Source organism: Lissotriton helveticus, chromosome 3_1 (assembly GCF_964261635.1).
Source record: "Lissotriton helveticus chromosome 3_1, aLisHel1.1, whole genome shotgun sequence".
NCBI lineage: Eukaryota > Metazoa > Chordata > Amphibia > Caudata > Salamandridae > Lissotriton > Lissotriton helveticus.
The window spans coordinates 598,809,731-598,832,468 of NC_136061.1; the positions used below are offsets into that span (position 1 = coordinate 598,809,731).

Consider the following 22,738-nt stretch of genomic DNA (forward strand, 5'->3'; position numbering starts at 1 on the left):
TTTTAGAATCATCCCAAGACAGGATAGTGATCATAATGCTCTAATGCTAGACCTTACTAGCCCCTGTATGGAGGAGAGTGTGTGGAGTAGGCATGAGTTAAGTTCGGGACACCTCTTGGAAAACAACAGGAGGAGGATCAAATGGGGAAAATTGGTAGCCAGTGAAGATAAAGTTGCCTCCTTATATGCCGGAATAATTCCAATTCTGGAGGAGGCTTTCCATTTAGGGAATCCGGAATTCACTAGGGAGGCCACCAAGGACCTTGCACAGGTTCATGATCATTTAATTAGAAATCTTCAAGTACATCTTTTTAGTACTACCCAACCCAAAATCCAGAGTCAGAATAATGGCACTTGGTTTAACACGGCTTGCCGAGCCGCAAAACACGATCTTTTATCTACAATAAAAAGGGGTGGCACGAGGGAAGAAATTGCAGCTAGGAGAAAGGCCTACAAACTTTTGGTCTCAAACGCTAAAATAGAGTGGGATATACAGCACTGGGAGAATCTATCGGAGTCCCTAGCCGCAAGGGACTCCCGCAGATTCTGGAGAATAGTCAATCACGGAAGTGGGGATCTCCCCACGGCCATAGAGCCCAATATTGCTGCAAATACGTGGCAAAAACACTTTGAGCAGCTATATTCCCTTGAGATCGGGGGGGCAGAAGCAGCACTGCCGTGTATCCACCCGGGGCAGACTGCCGAACCCTTTACCATTAAAGACATTAGGATGGCGATTGCTGGCCTATCCTCGGGGAAGGCTCCAGGGCTAGACGGGCTGCCGGGTGACCTTTTCAGACATGAACCGGGAATCTGGGCACCGTATCTTATGATTCTATTCAATGCAGTATTGGGTGGAATGAACATACCAGATACTTGGCTGGGTGCGGAGGTGGTCCCGATCTACAAAAAGGGGTCGCCCCTGCACCCAGCCAACTATCGCCCAATTAGCCTTATTGATGTGTCCCAAAAGCTCTTTGGAAGATTGATTCTTAATAGGCTGCAGTGCTGGATGGAGGAGACTCATATTTTAAGCCCCCTGCAGGCGGGTTTTAGGAAGGGAGTCTCAACAGTCGACCAAATACTTAGATTGAGTGTTATATATTGGAAGACAGTGCACTTAGAAGCGGGGTCACTGTATGCGGTATTTGTGGACCTCCGCGCTGCTTTTGATTTGGTCCCACGGGCCAAACTATGGGCGGTGCTGTCTGACCTGGATGTCCCGAAAGACATCCTCCACATCCTAGTCAGGCTGCATTCAAACAACTATGCTCGAGTTAGATTTGGAAAGGGAGGAAAGCTGACTGATAGATTCCCAGTTCTTAGAGGGGTGAGGCAGGGCTGTGTGCTGGCCCCGACCCTGTTCTGTTTATTCGTGAACGGGGTCATAGACTACCTGAACAGGATCAGTAACATCGATGCCCCAAAATTGAACGGCAGCAGGGTGCCAGCAAATATGTTTGCGGATGACACCCTGCTGCTATCAAAAACACCAATGGGGCTGCAAAGGGTCCTGAACGGGTTCTTGGGGTTTTGCAATGAGAGAGGTCTAGAAATAAATTCAACTAAGACCAAATTCATGATTCTCAGCCCCAAACCCAAAAACTGCCCAAATCCCCGCCTGGGGCCTACACTTCTAGAGAGAGTCCATTCAATAGAATATCTTGGTATAACTCTCAACCAGGACATGACCTGGCTGCCACATAAAATTAATGCAACAACTAAACTGGTTCAGCGGGCGGGAGCTATTATAAGAATTGCAAAAAAAATCACCTTTACGCCCGCTGACACCAGCCATTCACATCTACAAAACACAAGCCAGGGGGGGAATCACTTATGGAGGTGAGCTATGGGGCCATATATCTCTTCATACGGTCCAGGTTGCAGAAAACAACTTCATCAGACAATTGGCTGCACTCCCACCGAGTACCCCATTACTCCCTCTAAGAATGGATCTGGCTCTACGACCTATTTCGGAGGAACTGGGCTTAAAACCTTTGGCTTATTGGAGGCGCTTGTGGAGTAGTGAGGACCTGGTATACTACAGAAATGAACTGCAGGAACTCCTTAGATCAACCTATGCCACTAAAATTCCGTGGCTAAAGTACATCAGGGACATGTGCTTCCATCTCGGAGTACCAGAACTATGGTCTAATCCGGAAGCAGCGTCTGTAAGGGTTTCCAGAAAAGAACTCTCAAATATATTCTACAGCGCTATGCTCCAGAAAACTATAACATCACTCCGGGAAGGATCATTATCTGATGTTTTTATTAAAATAAAAGACTCTTATAGCCCTGAATATGTACTGGACAGTATGACACCTGTGTATGTCCGGAAAATCTGTATGCAATCGATGTATGGCTGTCTCCCACTTAGAGCCTTTACCAAATCCTGGGAAGGTAATTCGGAATCAGGGGCATGCCCTGCATGTAATTATAAAATGGAAAGTGACCTCCATGTGGCCCTGTTTTGCAGAGCCTATACTCGTCCTAGGAGGTACTGGCTGGCCCCCTACCTAAGGAATTTGGGTTTTAGAACTTTTGCCCCCGCTTATAGAGTCCTCAAAACAGATCTAGCACCCCCTACTGTGTTTGCAATGGCTAAATTTTTGACTGCAATGTGGCGAACCCGGACCTTAATCATCAAGAATGCTAAGGCTATATGAAATATCTCTACATTTCCCCACTAACCCTCTGGTATTATAAATGTTTTAGTAATTAGTTTTAATCCTGAGTGTTTTATAATTACAAATGTTTTATGATGTAAATCACTTGCACATCTTTTATGGTCTTCTATGACCGAAATAAAGATTTTTTTTAATTGAATTGAATTGAATTTTATTTAACAACTAACCTGCTTTAATGCGGAAAGCACCACATACCACCATTCTCACATCAACAAACACACCAATTAACATAAAAAAATTCAAACTAGCCTATACAATCCTTCCTTTCATCCTACAACCAATCAAATCCAAGCACCCAAAATACACATACTATAAAAGGGATAAATGCATTCTACCATTTGCTGCTGCTAACTCCATAGAAAGAAGATGCCAACACTCTGAAGATTTTGTTCCTGAACAAACATCTTTAAAGATCCAGCTCACTAGCTAATCATTCAAGTAAGTTACATTCCATTATTTAACAATGTAAATTAGTAGTCTATTATTTTACTTATATCTCCTAACTCTTCCACTTATTTAATTTTTATCTCCTCCTACTTTTCTGATAGAAAGTACTACAAAAAAATTCCTAATACATGCTCCTATTTCTTCCCCTGCAAAATAAGATTGTAAGTATATATTAATGGTCTGTTATACAACAACAGCTGTTTTTAAACAGTATTTCACAAGATTCATACTTAATTTAAAACATTTTATTCACAGATATTCAGCGATTTTCCGATTTCAACACTACAAATGTATATAACTACACTAATTAAACATGTAAGTATATATGTTTTTGTTAGTAAACAACCAATATTTAAAATGCTAATTTCTAAACAACATATCTTGCATATTACATCTTCCCTACAGATCCAATAAAAACATCCTACATCAACTATACCAAAAGACAAGACTACCCTTGTAAAAAATGTAAGTATACTTCAATTTTTCTAAAACTTCCAATAAAAACAAGAACTATGTTCTTAACACCATGTTATGTATTTTATATTTCCTCTACAGATATTGTGAATACATCATACATCTATTCTACCTACAGCAAAGAAAAGTACATATTTAGAAGTTAGTATACTTTTAAATATTTCCAATTTGCCAACGCTTCAAAATAATTTTTATCATATGTGACATGTATTTATTCTATCTTCTCTATAGATCTAAACTTTACTACCTTGATGTACTCCACCAAATACTACAACTCAACTATTTAAACAAGTAAGTATATGTAATGTTCACATCAAATGTAGTACTAAGCAAATAAAAAAACTGCTTTTTCCTAGGAAAAACGTTTGTTATGTATAAACATTAACTTAGCATTTCTATATTTTCATACCAACAGTAAATAAAGAAATACATACAAGAAAGTCCTTCAAAATACAGTTCTGCATTTGTGATTACTACTTTTAGTAAACGTAAGTATAAATACAACATTAATTATGTTAGCACCACTAAGTGAAATATATGTTATTTGATTTTGTTTCTTTCTACTCTTTCCTAGAACAAGTAAAACAAAATGACAGAAGGTGCAGAATTTGTTATGTCACAGAAAAATAAATTACTGTTATGTTATATGGGTTATGTTTATAGCCAGGAAAGACAAAGTGGTAGAAAAGTTTTCTGGAAATGTACAAAATATTACTCAAACAAATGTTATGGAAGGGCTACTACAGAGGAAACTAATGTGCTATTTACCAGGGAACACAATCATCCCCCCAATGTCACAGAAATTGAAATAAGAGATGCTTTAGAAAGTATAAAGACTGCTAGCACACAAAGTGATAGACCAACAACACAAATCCTTAAAGAGGAACTGTTAAAAGTCCCAGCCCATGCTTCAGGTCAACTACCCTCTATTGACTCCCTAAAACGCACAATTGCATACACTAAAAGACGCACTTCCACAACCCCACCCAACCCTACTACTTTTGAGGAAATTATTATTTCACCAGAAATGTCCATCACGCACAATAAAGACAAATTTATCCTTTTTGACAATGAAAGCAGTACAAACAGAATCATAATGTTTGCAACTGCAAGTAATTTAAGAAAAATCCAACAGTGTCCCCAATGGATGATGGATGGAACATTTAAACCATGCCCAAAACCTTTTTATCAACTATATTCCATCCACGGGTTATACCATAACTATAACATCCCTTTCATTTACTGTTTGCTACCAAACAAACAGCAAAACACTTACACAGAAATATTAAATGTTCTCAAAAATGAAATCAATAATTATTTTCCAGAAAAAATAATTATTGATTTCGAATTAGCTATGATTAATAGCATTTTGAAATTATTTCCCCACACAGCAATCCAGGGTTGCTACTATCATTTCAATCAGAGCATATGGAGACATCTCCAAAAATCAACTTTAAGTATTTTGTACTCAACAGATAGCACCTTTGCCTATCAAATTAAAAAATTGATAGCACTGGCCTACATTCCTGTTACCGATGTAGCGGAACACTATAATTTATTAATTGACAGCACATATTACAAGAGGAATGAAGATAAACTAACCCCATTACTGGATTATTTCGAAGATACTTGGGTGGGAAGGTTGCACAGATCTGGACATCGACGCCAACCCAAATTCCAAATCCCTTGGTGGAATGTCTATCTTAGTACTTTAAACCAAGAGTCTAAAACCAACAACAGTGTAGAAGGGTGGCATAATGCTTTCCAAGCTACCACAAGCAGAACAAGACCCACATTCCATAACCTACTAGAAGCTTTGATAAAAGAACAAAGCTATCAAGAACTAAGAATGGAACAATCTGTGACCCAAATTGGTCCAAAACTAAGTAAACAAACTAAACAAATGTTCAGACTACTGCAAAGTCAAGTCACACTATACCCTACAACTAGAGGATTAGAATATCTGGCAATAATAGCTAAAACCCTACTATAAAAATATCTACTAAATATACTAATATCTTCTTACAATAATGATACATATAACAACCATAAACATTTCTAAACAATTATAAATAAGACATATTTGTTTTACAAACTTATCAAAATTTTGCACATTATTTCTGAACAAATATGCAATATTTATAATTACATCACACATACACATTACATAAAGATCGACATTTCCCACCCAATAAATAGAAATATAAAAATAATTACAATTTTTGTAGATGAAAGAGACGTAATGAACCAAAATACAATCCATACAATCCATTACAAAGTACGAAAAATCCAATATGGGAAACCATCAAAAACCCGAAAATTATGTAAAAATAAAATAAACGCTCCAGGAAATCCCGAAAACAGTAGTGTGGACACTTTAGTATTTAAAGTGATATACACACAACTTTAAAAAAAACGGTGACGCATACCAATGTATCAATCCAATACAAAACCCTCAAAAATCCCGAAAAAAGGGTAAAATTATTAAAATCCGCTCCTGGCAAACACGAAAAATAGGAGATACACGTAAAAATATAACCATAATAAGTCATACATTAGTATCTCCGAAAAAAATCACGCTTCCTTCCATGTAGTTTTCATGCGAGGAACCGGAACCTGTAAAAAAACATACATAACGAAACCCACCCACAAATAGCCCATAAAATTTGTAAATACACTCACAATTAACATTAACCATGTAAGAAGACATTTCCTAACAATTCAAATAACACTAGAACTAAAACATACACGACGCATCTATAACGACGACATTACACCTAAACGCTACATTAACAAATCATACATACACACAAAAACACTACACAGTTCGAATATACCCTCAAACATTACCACTCAGTCATAAATGGTATATAAAATTTACCTTACCTCTCTCCACGCGAAGCAACTTCCAACCGCGAGCTTCTCCAGTCTTGAATGAAGCGCAATAACCTTACGCGGTAAAAAAGTAGTCCCCTTAAACCAATTTTGAAAAGGTATCATAGAAAATACAATGTTATAGTATAAAAATATAATACATACACATTGTTATTGTAACAAATTAATAAAGTAGACTCATTATAATTTAAACTGTTAAAAAAAATTACATTTCTTTAATATTAATTAATATATATTAATTAATATATATTAATAATATTAAATAATTATGTAACACTTGAAATGATATATGTAAAAAATGTATTTTTGTGTACATTTATAGGAATAAGTTTGTGTTTGTTTATAACGAAACATTATTAATTGTTTTGTAAATAATTAATAATAATAAATAATATAACTTATTTATTATTATTAATATAAAAATGATAACCATTTACTATATAAATAATGCCCTTAAATAATGTATTTTTATTTCTCTGAATGTATGTATTTCTGAAAAGAAAAGATAAATGTTTAAGTTTATTAATTATTAATAATAAATATATGTGTTATTATTTTTATTAATTAATTTTTTTTTATAATAATGTCTAAGTATTATAAAAGTATATAATTGCATAAATAATCTTTTACCAATACCAGATATTATTATTAAACATATTATTCCCCTTTACAGTTATAAAGTTAACAACATAATATATTTATATGTATAATTTAAAAACAACATTGTCAGAAATATGTGAAAAAAATGTCTTAATTAGTATTTCCATATCTTGAGCAAATATAATAATTGTCATGTTACTTTATAAAAATGTATATATTAAAATTAAATATTTAATAATATTAATATATAATATTAACATTATTAAATATAAATGGGACAAACAGAAAAATAACTAGAATTTTATTTATTTCAATATAAATACTTGTTACAGAAAGTGATTGATAATAATATTTTGTTTTGACATAAAAAATGTTGTGAAAAAATTTTGTGTGACAAATTAAAACATGTACATAAATGATAATGTGTTATTCTGCAAATACAACATTTCCAAAAATGTTTGTTATATTTGATAGTGATTGTATTGTATTACACATGAAAAAATTGGAAAATTGTAATAACGTTTTTTGAAAACATCCATTTTGCATTGTCTTGTAATATAATAACACACTAATGTAAAATCATATGCAAATGTGCTGGACACTGACCAATTAATAATTGCTATTCCTACTCCAGTCAAAGTATTATCAGAGAAGTTGCTGGACACTGACCAATTATTATTTACTATTCCTACTCAAGTGAAAGTAATATGTGGAAAGGTGCTGAAGACTGACCATGTATAAATTAGAATAGCTACTTTAGTATAATGTTATAGTGTAAAATGTGTCAAATATTTATATATATTTTATAAATATTATTAACATATATTAGTAGTATATTTTTTGCAGAGTATTTCAAAAACGTATTATTAGCATAAAAATGAGCAACATTTTGTCACAAAAATCTTTCAATTATTTGTAATATTTATAAAAAAATTCTCACACTTTATATACACAAAACAGACCCTGAACCCTAAAAATACCCCTTTACCCTAAAACTGAAAAGTGTCCATGAACTCAAAAATATACTCCTTTACCCAAGAACTGGAAACTGACCCTGAACCCTAAAAATACCCCTTTACCCAAAAACTGAAAACTGACCCTGAACCCAAAAACATTCTCCTTTAACCAAAAACTGAAAACTGACCCTGAGCCCTAAAAAATACCCCTTTACCCAAAAACTGAAAACTGACCCTGAACCCAAAAAAATCTCCTTTACCCAAAAATAGAAAACTGACCCTGAACCCTAAAAAATACCCCTTTATCCAAAAACCCAAAACTGACCCTGAACCCTAAAAATTCCCCTTTACCCAAAAACTAAAAACTGACCCTGAACCCAAAAAATACCCCTTTACCCAAGAACTGAAAACTGACCCTGAACCCAAAAATATACCCCTTTACCCAAAAACTGAAAACTGACCCTTACCTATTAAATATACCCCTTTACCCAAAAACTTAAAACTGACCCTGAACCTAAAAATATACCCCTTTACCCACAAACTTAAAACTGACCCTGAAGCTTAAATAAACCCCTTTACCCAAAAACTGAAAACTGACCCAGAACCCTAAAAATACCCCTTTACCCAAAAACTGAAAACTGACCCTGAACATTAATTATACCCCTTTCACCAAAAACTGAAAAGTGACCCTGAACCCAAAAATATACCCCTTTACCCAAAAACTGAACTGAAAACTGACCCTTACCCATTAAATATACCCCTTTACCCACAAACTTAAAACTGACCCTGAACCTAAAAATATACCCCTTTACCCACAAACTTAAAACTGACCCTGAAGCTTAAATAAACTCCTTTACCCAAAAACTGAAAACTGACCCTGAACCTTAAATATACCCCTTTACCCACAAACTGAAAACTGACCCTGAACCCTAAAAATACCCCTTTACCCAAAAACTGAAAACTGACCCTGAACCTTAAATAAACCCCTTTACCCAAAAACTGAAAACTGACCCTGAACCTTTAATATACCCCTTTACCCACAAACAGAAAACTGACCCTGAACCCTAAAAATACCCCTTTACCCAAAAACTGAAAACTGACCCAGAACATTAATTATACCCCTTTCCCCAAAAACAGAAAAGTGACCCTGAACCCCTTTCCCCAAAAACAGAAAAGTGACCCTGAACCTTAAATATACCCCTTTACCCACAAAATAAAAACTGACCCTGAACCCTAAATATACCCCTTTACCCAAAAACTGAAAACTGACCCTGAACCTTAAATATACCCCTTTACCCACAAACTGAAAACTGACCCTGAATTCTAAAAATACCCCTTTACCCTAAAACTGAAAACTGACATTGAAACATAAAAATACCCCTTTACCTAAAGAGAGAAAACTGACCCTGAACACTAAAATTCCTCCTGTACCCACATTTAATTAATATTATTTAATTAACTATTAATGATTAATTAACTATAATTAATAAGTTAATATATTAGCAAAATAGCTGTAATTAATTAAATATAATTATTTATAATATTTATTCCCAAACAAATATTTAATAATAACAATATATGGAGAAATTTGTTTTTATTAATAAATAAATCAAGTAATTAATATTAATTAATTACTATTTATTTACTAATGATAAATATGTACCAAATTATATGAATTAATTAACAAATTAATATTTAATCTTTACCAATTAAATGATAATTTAAATTTCTCACAAACATATCATAATTAATTATTTCTTTTTAATTACTCCCCACCCTTATCCCCTATGAACCCAACATCCCGCTCCTAAACATTAACTACAATTTATACCAATAACAAATATGATTTTTTTTTAGCACATTAGCTGTAATTATTTTCATGTAATTATTAATAAATTTTTCACCAATTATTTAATGAACTATAACAAAATATTATATATATAACAATTACTCTAAATAATGTAATTAACTAATTAATATTAATTATTTACCAATTAATTACTAATACAAAATTGATACCAAATTATAATAATTAATTAACTAATTTATATTAATTATTTTCCAATTAACTAATTAAGAATAATTAATTACCAATTAATTACTACATAAAATTGTATTACCAATTATATTAATTAATTAAATAATTAATATTATTTTTTTCCCAATTAACTAATTAATAATAATTAATTACCAATGAATTACTACATAAAATTTTATTACCAATTATATTAATGAATTAAATAATTAATATGATTTATTTTCCAATTAACTAATTAATATTATTTAATTACCAATTAATTACAAATAAAAAATTTATAGAAATTTATATAAATTAATTAACTAATTAATATTAATTATTTCCCAATTAATTAAAATATATAAATATTTACAAACATATATTAATTAATTAATTATTTTAAATTACTCCCCACCCTTATTTTAAATTACTCCCCACCCTTATCCCCTATTAACCCAACATCCCACTCCTAAACATTAACTACAATTTATATTACTATTACACTTTATTTATATTTTTTACCTTTTTTCAACATAATATCGATATTTTTTACTTAGACTATTAATCGATATTTTGTCATGTCGATATTTTTGAGTCGATATTTTTGGACTTGATATTTTATTATCATTATTTTAATCGATATTTTTAACAAAAAATATTTTTGTTCTCGATATTTTATTATATTCAATATTTTTTACTCGATATTTTGTCCATTCGAATTTGTGGAGTCGATATTATGTCTGTGCACCGCATAGCTTGACTGCTACAGTATATAACATGCAGTGGGACCTGTTAAAATAACCCTTTTCAACAGACAAAAACCTTACTTTTAAATATTGGAAAGTCACACCTATGTAAGCCATGTAGCCTACAAAGTAGGGTGCATGGAATTTAAAAGCAGGGCTTGAAGAAAATTAATAAAACCATGTCCCTACAGTGACAAGGTCCAAAAAGGTATTTTCATTTTATCAGTCCTCGATTTTCTATGTACAAAACTAGAGTGCACATTAAAATGCTGTACTGCTAAATCGAGAAAGAGGCCAGCAGGAAAAATGAATAAAGCACAACTTTTACTCAGCTTTGACTGGGTGCGAACAAAGCATGAAATGCCTTCCTGGAGCAAACAATAAATTCACCTGAATGGGCAGAGATTACTACTCTTAAATCCCCAGACTATTCAGAGTGATAGCTGTAGGCATCACATGACATCACACTGTCAAATCCTGCTTGACAAGTATGTTGAGTCACATGTAACACTTGGGGCATTAAAAGGGAGAGAACAGGATACCAAGACAAGCTTGTGGATCCCCTGTCTGGTTGCTAAAGGATCCTTCTTTTATCTTAAGATGCTTCTGTTTCTTGGTTTGTTGTGGGCACAGTGCCTGCCTCAAACTGGATTTGAATGTGGGAGGACACTGGTGATTTGCCAATGACACTCCCAGGCAGCACCAGTTTTAGAAATTACAGCAGAGAGAAGATGGTATTTAATAGCTGAAAATGATGAAGGAATATTCTCAGCTATTTTTAAATCTGTCTTGCCATAATGCAATTGTCCAAATGTTCAATAGGAGAGAGCTCTACGCCAAAGCATTTTCCTTTCCATCTTATATCCTGGTTCTTGAGATGGAAGGTTGAGCACTGTACTTGGGAATTCCAAAACAGGTCTTTAAGTAATGTGCACTTCACTTCTCTGGAGACCTGGTTCAGAGAAACTAGGCAAGGGAGGCACATGGTTGGGGGCTGCTTTATGGGGTATGTGCAATGTGTAACTATTTGTAACTTACAGTAAGCAGGGCACTATAGTGCAGTGTCAACTGAAAACAAAGCACTACACACACAGGTTTAAAATCCAAATAAAGGATAAAAAGTTTGATTCCTTGGAGGAGTCTATATTGAAAGTGACTACACATTTCCTTTTACTGATATGTGATGGTGGGTTGATGTTCATTTACAGAGTGACAGCAGTGTATTGGAATGTTCAATTTAAGCTTCATAGTTTAATTCCTTGAGTTAAGCCATTCTTGAATTGGGGTATAAGAGTTTCTGGGGATAATGGGAGGAGATCTGTTTTAAGTGGATTCAGCTTTTTTTGGTGGCATGACATTCAGGTTTGAATGTCCTTAATTATTTTGGCCATAAATTAAACAACTTTCAAGAAAGAGAAGTTCAAATAAAGCTTGATGTAATCTGTGTAATAGTGAGAGGAGATGTTGGAGGTGTGGTAAGTGGAGCCTTATGGCTCCATGTAGAGCCTGGAAAGGGTAGTGGAGAAAAGTGAGCTAAAGGGAACTCCTTGTTGAATCCTCACTGGGATGGAGCAAATATTAGCCACTGATGTCAGTTTTCAATGTGGAAGGAGAACCAGTTGAGGATTGCTTCATTCAGTCCCATTCTTTCTTTGAGCGGTTTCAGATGAGTGGCATAGTACACTAAGGCAAATGCTCCTTATTAGTCAAGGAGGATGAAGGTACAGGAGTCCATTTTGTCCAGGATGCACAATGTGTCATCAACTATTTTCAAAGTTGCAATATTCTGCCCTGAAGCCAGACGCCAGCTCATCTTATAGATGTTTTTTATTAGAAATGGGGGACTCTAGTTGGCAAGGGTATACACCTTTGTCCAAATAGGGACCCTTGCTTCTAGTCAGGGAAAGGGGGAAACACTCCTGAATAATATCCCCTGCTCAACCCCTTGGTAGCTTGGCACGAGCAGACAGGCTTATCTCTGAGGTAGTGTGTAAAGCATTTGTGAATACATACAGTAATACAGTGAAAACACTACAAATGGGCACCCCACCAGGTTATAAAAATAAATAATCTTGATCTATTCTTAAACAAGACCAATACAACAAAAAAACACAATACCGTTCTCAAATGATGCTTAAAATAGGTTATTCACTTAAATCCAGTTTGTAGCAACAAATAACTCCACTTGGAGTTATAACGACGTTGTGATCGGTGGAAATCCCAAAGCATGACGCCAACCACGAGGTGCGCGGCGTCGGGCCCGGAAGCAAGCAGACCCACAAAGAACAGTACCTTGGAATTGATGAAAACAAAGATAGTTCATGGCGTCGGGGAAGTGTGGCTTTGTAGGCGCTGCGCGGCGTCGGTTCCTTATGACCCCATGGGGAGGTGCAGCTTCTTTTCCTTACGGCAGCGCAGTGGAGGCAAGATGATGGTTCCGTACTGCGTCGGAGAGATGACTTCACGATGGCCCAAAACCCCTGTTCTTTACGATGGTGCAATGTCGATGGATTCGCGATCACCCACATCGAGGATCGGCTCCGTGATGATGAAGTCGGCTTCGGAGTCAATGCGGCACGGCAGCAGGTCGTTGTGCCTACGTCGCAAGACAGAGCAGCGCTCTCGGCTTTGGTGCAGGTTACTGCGTCGCTCGCCAGCATTGCAATTTCCTTCTGTAGAAGCTAAAACAGCAGTTCTAGAGGCAGGCAGACAGAAGGGGTGAAGTCTTAGTGTTCCTGAGACTTCAGAACAGGAGGCAAGCTCAGTTTCAAGCCCTTGGAGATCTTTTCTTCAAGCAGGTGACAAAGCAAGACACCAAAGTCCTTTTTCTCATTTCCTTGACAGCAAGCAGCCACTGCAGGCCAACCTCAGACAGCAAACAGCACAGGGGCAGTATTCCTCCTCAGCTTATCCAGCTCTCCTCCTTGGTAAAGGTTTCCTCTTGATTTCCCAGAAGTGATCTAAAATTCTAGGTTCTGGGTCCCCTTTTTTATACACACAAATCCTTGGTCACTGAAGGCAGAGAGGGTCTATATCTAGTCCAAACCAGTTCTGTGCTCCTGGGTGCAGCTTCCTGGCAGGAGGTGGAGACAGCATTGTTTGAGAGCAGACCTGGCCTAGGTAGCTGAAAGGAAATCTCCTCCCCCCTACTCTCTATTCTATGAGGGCTCAGGTCAGTGAAAGGAAATCTCCACCCCTACTCTCTGTTCAATGCAGATCCTATTCAGCCCAGCCCTGACATATCAGACTGCTGGAGCCAAGGCTCTCTCCAGCGTCCTGTCACTCACAACCCGGACTTGGAGTACACAAACCTAGCAGAGGCATGGTGTATGGTTAGGCAAGAAAATACCTACTTTCTAAAAGTGGTATTTTCAAACACAGAATGTAAAAATCACCCATACTAAAAGTGGTATTTTAACATTCTGAGTTCAGGCATACAAAACTCGGATTTCTACCTTGTTCCCTGCGTCAGTTAAGATTATAAGATGTTTTAATCAAACTGCCCATTCTGGCCTATAGGAACAGGTAGCCTTGCAATACTGAAAAACGAAGTTGACTGTATTTCACTATCAGGACACGCCACACACATCACAGCATGCCCTACCTTTTACATACAATGCACCCTGCCCTTGGGCCTACCGTAAGGGTGACTAATATGTAGAAAAGGGAAGGATTAGGGACTGGCAAGTGTGTGCAGTTGCCAAGTCAACATGGCAGTCCCAGACTGCACACAGGCTCTGCAATAGCAGGCCTGTGCCATATTTTGCAAGCTGCTTCTGTGGGTGGCACAATCAGTGCTGCAAGCCCACCAGCAGCATTTGATTTACAGGCCCAGGGCACACATGGCGCACTGTACTAGGGTCTGACAAGTAAATCAAATATGCCAATCATGGAATCACTAATCCATAACAATAATTTACACAGAGAGCATATGCACTGTAGCACTGATCAGCAGTGGTAAAGTGCCCAGAGTCATAAAACCACCAACAACATGTCAGAAAAAATACAGGAGGAAGGCAAAAAGTTTTGGGATGACCCTGCAAAAAGGGCCAAGTCCAACAGTTTTCCTATACCTTCATATACATTTTGAGGCCAAGAAGGAATTATTAGAGACCTGGTAAAATTATTCAGATCGGCAGTGTTCACTCCACTCATGTTTTTGTTTAGTAAGCATGAGATTTTACCAATTTTTTGGCATTCTTGGAGGTTTTCTTGGAACAGGTTGATCCAAAAGGGAGTAACTGCAGCCAATTTTCTAAAGAAGCAAGATGAGAATGTGTTCCATGGTGATTTACTTTGCACGTTGTGTTGCAAAAAATCTGCATGTGGTACTTTTCTGAAGGAGGACTGAGTGGCCCTAGGATTATTTTGGTGTTAGTGTGGCAAAAGAAGTTTGATAGGAGTGTGAGTGACTTTTTTTCTTCGCCTCGTCTTTAGAGGATGATAACTCCTTGCATCTTTATTTGGGATTGTTGGAGATCTCCTGTGATTTTGGCATAGTAAATTGTTTTACGATCTTAAAAAAACATTTAGGGCATGTTTTGGCCGCTCTGAATTTCTTATAGCTAGATTTGGGTGTGATGAAGAGTTTTTTATTTTGTTTATTATTGCAGACTTGTCTTGTTCTCTAATGTGGTGTTCTGATGCCAAATTAGTCTGGATGCTCTGGAGATTTCCCTACCCTCCTTCAGTTCTTTCAAGAATTAATGAACGGATCGTTTTCGTCGTTACATTTTGAGGGTCAATGATGTTGACTATTTCAGATTTTTTTTTTACTGTACACTGGGTTTGTTGACTTCCTAATTGTCAGGATGAATTGTCGAATTTGGGCAACCCCTGAGTGAAGCATTCTTAAGTTCCCTTACCAATTGTTCAGATCTCATGGGCTGCCCAGTGGTGATTTTTTTTAGAATTCAGACAAAGGGGGTCATGTGCGGTTTTACTTACATTTAGAATTACACTAATATGGACAAAAAGGTATTTCGTAGGTGTATGATGGTGAAGACACCTTCACAAATTGGTGAACACAACAAACCCACAAGTCTGTGGATATTCATAACTCTTTTCTACCATAAAAAAGGCCATATATTCACTTTTGTCAGGGGCAGAATAACTTTGGTTTCCGGGAGGAATACTGCGCAATTGGTGGGTCATTGAGCATGTTGTTTATGGATGGAAAATGTTTTGCCCATGCAGAAAAAATATGCACGAAGGCACGTATGTATTGCATTTACCCATCTGAAATATACATATGATACATTTTCGAATACGTACATGTTTACAATATGAGTAGTCGAGGAAAGCTGTGATTGAGTGGGGCAAACTTTCACCTTTATTTGTGAAAAGATTCAGTAGTTTCAGACCAGTGGACACTGAACTTGTGCAATGATGTGAGCAGCGGTAGAACAATACAGTGTGAACTGACCTATCAGTACACAGGTTGGCTCAAAAAAGTACTGGAATGGTTACAAAAATACTGGTGAGAAATCGGGAAGAGGATGTGGCCTAACGGCTAGGGCGTCAACCTCAAATCTGGGGTACTGGGTTCAAGTCGCGATGACGATGCTCAATAACCTGTGATTCGGGTCTAGTTTGCGCTTTATAAACCCCCCCAAAAAGTAATCACGGCCAGTGCTAAATACATCTGGCCGAAGCTCTCAGTTGGTTACACAGAATTCAAAACTATGACTAGATTAGTAGGATGATGCATCTGAAAAGTTTATAAAATATTTTCAACTGTATTGGGTGTTTATTGCAGTATTATACTTCTACCTGTATTTTGTACTCTTTTGTAACATGCACACGTCACTTTTCCTCTTGTAACGTAACGTTTGCTACCTCTTGTATTTTGTTTGCTTTTGATACACGCACAATTGCCACCATTGCCTCATGTTATGTAACGTTTGTTCCTGTGTTTTGAGTGTCTGCCATTTATTGCAGTATTGTACCTCTACTTGTACTTTGTACGCTTTTGTAACATGCACGCATGTCACTTTTTCCTCTTGTAACGTACCGTTTGCTACCTCTTGTATTTTGTTTGCTCTTGATACATGCACAATTGCCACTATTGCCTCATGTAACATAACGTTTGCTTTTGTAACATGCTCACTTGTAATTTTCTCCTCATGTATCATTACTGTTCCTATTGTGAAGCGCTTTGACACCTTCGGGTAAAGTCTGCGCGATATCAAACCGCATTAAATCAATAAATAAATGTATTTACTGTAAACATTTTCCTGGTTGCAGCTTGATGACATGAGATCCCTCCTGGTGACCCCCGATGAGAAGCTAGCACTCCAGCTGAATCAAAGATTCCAACAGCACGAGAGGTGGATGTTCCCCAGAGGGAATGAGAAGTTGTCGAGCACTCCAATCCTGCACACGGAAAATATGGTATGGGGGTTGCGTAGTTTTTGCTCTCTCTATTTTTTTTATTCTAGTATGTCCTTTTATTATAGTATGGTGTGACTCTTTAGTTTTATCAGAACAATATTGTATTTGGCTTGATTGAGGCTCTCCTATTGTTTAAGTGTGCCCTTCTGTGATTAAATGAAACGACTTGGTGCACTGACGAAGTGGGCCTAATGAATCGCTGTTTGTCAAGTTTCTCTTTCCTGTCTGGAATACTGAGGGTCAGTCTGGGATTATGAATAGGGTGGTAGATTTCGCAAAATGTGTTTGAAATATCAAGGCAAGCAGGGCTACAAGCCAATTGACTTTGAAGTGTTTTCGTATTAGGTCAGTTTGCAGTTAAATCGTACAGAGTCTTGAAATTTGGGAGTTTGTGTCTATGTGACTTATGTATTGATTCCTCAGTATTCTGTTTTATTTTGATGAAGCTTTATTTTAACAATGTTCTCCTGAAGATTTAAATATTAATTATGCGTCCTAGCCCAAGAGAAAGGTCCGGCCTGAGTTATAGGCCTGCGTTGCAAGTGAAGGCCTATAATGAGGATGAGGGCCTTTAAAAATGATTTAATATTCATTATAGTCCAAGTCACAAGGGCTATACGACTATTAGGACATTTCATCCACTGGTGTAGAATATTATAAATTAAAAAGGGAGAAACAGAAAGACACACATTAGATTAATGGAGCAGAAGGTATGTACCTGTTACCCTGGGTCCTGAATCAATTGATTGTTTTGAATGGAGTACTGAACATTCCAATGTTCCAATTCATGTTTTTCTGCCACAGCCAATTGCAATGGAAGTTTAGTGTGGTTGTCCAACTTCACTTCAGTTTTTAGGAAAAAATATAATTGCAATAACTTCCACTAACAAGTGATGTATTGAGTGAAGACAAGCATATCAAAACGTAATTCTACTGAAAGGAGGCAAAGAAGGGCTGTAGGTTGTCTGAACACGAAAGAGACATATATTCCTGCTGAATCAGACTCATGGAATTTACGTTCTCTTTGTGGGAGGGGTTAATGTTTACCAACAATCAGTTTTGATCTTCCCCATTGTGGATATTACATTATTTCTAAATTGATTACATTATTCAACTTGTTCTAGTTGGAAAGCAACTATTAGGTGCAGTTGCACACTTTTTGAACTTTGAATAGGTACACTCTGCACATATTTTTGTTTAATGGCTATGAAGCAACAATCAACTCATAACAATGAGTCTTTGTTTCCTTTGAGTTTCGCCAAGTCCAATTTGAATTTAGATTTTGCAGAATTCTACTAACGGTGGTGCTCAACGCCCATTGGGCTACAATGATGTTATACCCCTCCCCTCCCCCTGCCCCCCTTCATCGCTGCTTATAGCCTGGGCTGCATCTTCAAGGGTACTTTCTCAGCAAAAGCCTGGCCGTGCAGAGCACTGCTCGGGAAGCAGCATTGGAGGAGACATTTCATTTTCTTTAAAAAGACAGGATCAGCGTCCCCTGCTGCTATGACATTTTTTCTCAGGAAAGAGTGGAGGTTACTGGTGATTCACAGTATCCTAGGGTGCAGACCTCACGGTGAGGGCTCTTGCTGTGCAGGGCAATATGTTTGAGCCTTCACTATTGTTTTAAAGGAGAGCTAGTGACTGCCTATTACCACTGGAATGAAATGAACCATCTGCACTTCAAAAATGGTCTCTTCCCCTTCCCCATACTCTTTGAATGCTTTTAAGAAAACAAGGGAGAAAATGACAAAGTGTATTGTGTGCAGCTGCATTTATATATAGTGCTTATTACCCATGAGGAGGGTAGCAAGCACTCTATAAAAGCAATGAAAGGGAGTTTTTGTAAAATTTGAAATGGGTTTGCAGTGGTTCAGTCTCCACCAGACAGTCCAAACTTTTCTGTCAATGGCATCGCATCTTGCAATCTGTTGGGGCAGAGGGGGTTTGTGGTTTTTCTTGTAAAAAAAAAAAAGAAATTTGAAAGAGTGACTAAAGAAATAAGAACCAGCAAAGTTGTATTGGCAAATAGGGTAATGGGCTGTACTTTGTTTCGGTGGTTGCTGGTGGATGGAACCAGCACTTATTAACAAGACCACTGGAATTAAGTCACAAGGAATTACCAAATTATGTGGCAGGGTGGACTAAATGATGCAGCAAAGATAGGGATACTATGGGTGTAATGTGGCTCATTTTGTGATAGTAATACTTCATTATTTTAACACATCTGGTATAGGGTTGGCTTCACTTGTCATAGTGGAACACCCACATACAGGAGCAAGCAACTAATGAAGGCCAGTCAACTTTTGCCTAATGCCTTCCCTGTGCAGTAACACAAATTGCTGCATTTTCAGTAACTTTTGATCTGTTCCATGTGGGAACACATTTTTCTGCTGAAATCTGCAATATGTGGCAGATGCAAATCCATAATGATGCAAAAAAAGTCTGGGGTCGCAGAATTACATGAATCCAGTGGCAACATGGTCTTTTAAAAAAAGTGGCCCTGCAGGCAGCAGTCCAGATCATCTGAGTAAAATATCCCTGGCTTTCTGTTCTTTCTGTTCTTTCTCAGAAGCAAGGCCAGCTAAGGCCATAGCATTGATGTTGCTTGTGAGACTTTCATGCAGCATTGGCTTCAGGGTGATGGCTTGACAATACCGTCATGTTGCACAGTTGCTCTAAAAGTTAATACACAGGCTGTGGTCTAGAGCAGTCCATCACTCTGCTCCTCGGCCTCATGCTTGTTCTTTGGCTAAGTTTGGCTAGAGCCAGACATCCACACTACTGAAGGGACACACATGAGGTACTATATTTTCCAGTGCCTTGTCAAGCACTACTGGGTGATAACCTCTTAATTCTCACTTCACAGAAGGCCCTTGTGTGCCTGTCACCCTATGTGTTTGGTGCACAGACACACAATAAACTGCAGAGTTGGATCAGCTTGGCACTGTGCATGGACAGGACCTAGTACTGCGCCTACTGAATGCAAAGAGAACAATTGATGGGCAGAATGCAGCACAATGTCATACATTCACCCCAGTACAGAGATCTGGGCCTAAATCCGTCGTTTTTTTTTGCTCACCATGCCATTCCAGTTTGGACCCACAGATATGCAAATCAGTCTTGACCCTGCATCCAATGGGAACAGTCCAGCCCGAACTGCCAGGCCAGGTCCTCCCTAGACAGGAACCAAGCATCCTTGGACCAGTTTCAGGCTTCCAGCCCTCATCAGCCAGGATAGCTTGACTCCAGTGGCATGACTAACTTGCATATGGCTGGGTCGAAACTGGGTGTCATGTTGAGCAAAAGAACAATAGATTTAACCCAGATCTCTTGACTGGGGGTGAATGTATGATTTATTCAGCATTCCATCCATCATTTGTTTGCATAGCACTTTTCAACCTAAGTGGGATGGGTGTACCCAGACGTGGGTCCCTTGCTCACTGTGCCACTGGATTCAAGCCAGGCTGGCTGATGAAGGGTAATACCCAGAAACCGGTCCCAGGATGCTTGTTTCCGGTCCAGGAAGGACCTGGCTTGTTTCAGCCAGGTCCTCCCTGGACTGGAAACAAGCAGCCTGGGACTGGTTTCTGGGTATTACCCTTCACCATGCCACCCCAGTTTATACCCAGCCATATGCAAATCAGTCTTGACCCTGTGCCTCATGGGAACAGTCCAGACCGAACAGTTAAGACGGAGCTGCCAGGCCAGGTCCTCCCTGGACCGGAAACAAGCATCCTGGGACCGGTTTCAGGGTATGTCACCCTTCTTCAGCCAGGCTAGCTTGAATTCTGGCCTGGCAGTTTGGTTTGGACTGTTCCCATGGGGCACAGGGTCAAGCCTGATTTGCATATGGCTGGGTCCAAACTGGGGCGGCATAGTGGGCAAAAGAACAATGGATTTAACCCAGATCTTTTGACTGGGGGAGATTGTTTGCATTGTCAGTATACCGTCCATCATTTGTTTGCTGTGTGGCAAATTATACGGCACATTTCACCAATTCCTTTTGCTCCCTTCTTCACCAGAAGTCGAGATGTCACCTTGTCAGTAAGTGATGCCATTGCTGGCAGTGGAGGCAGCAGGTACCAATCTTCAATGTAACATTTTGAACAGTAGCACCTTGACACCTGGTGACCTGGGTTTGAATCTAGCTTGGCACTTAATTGAAAATTATGCAGTTCTGGGCAAAACACTTAATCTCACTGTGCCTTGACTTCAAATATGTGAGCTGCTAGCCCCCACTGGAAACAGTTCTCAGAATGTACAGTGCTCACTGGTTAGGTCATTGCAATATAAATATCATCACATACTTGTTTTGCATTGTGAATAGGTATTCCAGTTATTCTGCTTTGTGAATACCACTACCGTTTGAGCTCTTGGTGACCTATTCTCATTTTGTGACAGCCAGATATAACAACGCACACCCCATAATTTTATTAATCCCACTACATGCTCCACATCTTTTATAGAATTCATATAAGTCTACTTTTCCGTGTCTGCAGGAGCATATTCATGTGCTCAGTAGAAGATCCTACCACAAACATCTTTTAATAAGAAAAGACACCTTCCAATAGGGCTTCACTGCTTCCTGTTCCGTGTGTCAGGCTTGAAGACCAGACACAGGGCTCACTTGGGACCATCTTGCTGACATCTGATGCTCGGAGGTCTGGTGGACACTTTTGAAGCTCCAGCTGTGCTAAATGACTCAGTGGAAAGCAATGACAAAGCCAATAGATCTGGCTGGAAAATACAGTCATACATAAATCTGTTTGCATGCGTCAGCACATTAAAGGCACACCTGTTGACTTTGCTAATGTGTGTTATCATACTGGCTCGGAGGATGCCTCTGCTCCCAGGAAGCCCCAGCACCATGGTTTGAGCTACTAGTTCTCCAAAGTTCAAGTTTAGTTGCGCCCCTGTACTGACCTATGTGCAATAACATGTCCAAAAGTATTATAACATAATTGTACATTGAATTCAAACTAAACATCCAGGTGTACTTAATGAAGCAAATACTATGCAACTTCATGGTTTTAAAGTGGGAAATGACAGACTTATTCGAAGCGAAATCTTCTTAATTCCGAAATGAAAATATAAACGCACGCACATGGCTGAGCAAAAGGCACCCAAAATTAATTTAGGATAGAAAGAAATAATTTAGGATACTGCAGTTAATGGTGTTCCATGATATGATATTAAAGAAAATCAGTAAATGGTTTCAGTAACTGATTGACAGAAAGTTTCCCAAGTAATTGATTACCTTTAAGATCTATTCAACCCATTATTGAGTTTTTGCTGAATCTTAAGAGTAAAGTTTACTGCTTTCAGCAATGTCAAATACTCTTAAAATTGCTGTGCTCACGTGATTTTCTATGTTTAGGATCAAGCTGGTATTGCCATTAATTAACAACACTGGAACTGAAGGGTCATTCCAAACACGTAGTAATGGAGCGCTCGGCGCCACCTTTAAATTAACAGGGTAACAGAATAATCCATTTGATTATCAACTAATAGCTCTTCTTG

At 37.8% G+C, this 22,738-nt stretch overlaps 1 protein-coding gene across 3 annotated transcripts in view; it reads left to right on the forward strand.

Moving 5' to 3' along the window:
• The window catches only part of LOC144824675 (uncharacterized), a 1,660,589-nt gene that overhangs the window by 952,616 nt on the left and 685,235 nt on the right, over positions 1-22,738 (forward strand). For all 3 annotated transcript variants that reach the window (XM_078683712.1, XM_078683710.1, XM_078683711.1), the window contains exon 8: positions 17,069-17,215. In XM_078683712.1, coding sequence (XP_078539838.1) covers positions 17,069-17,215 — 147 coding nt within the window. The remainder of the gene's footprint in view (positions 1-17,068; positions 17,216-22,738) is intronic.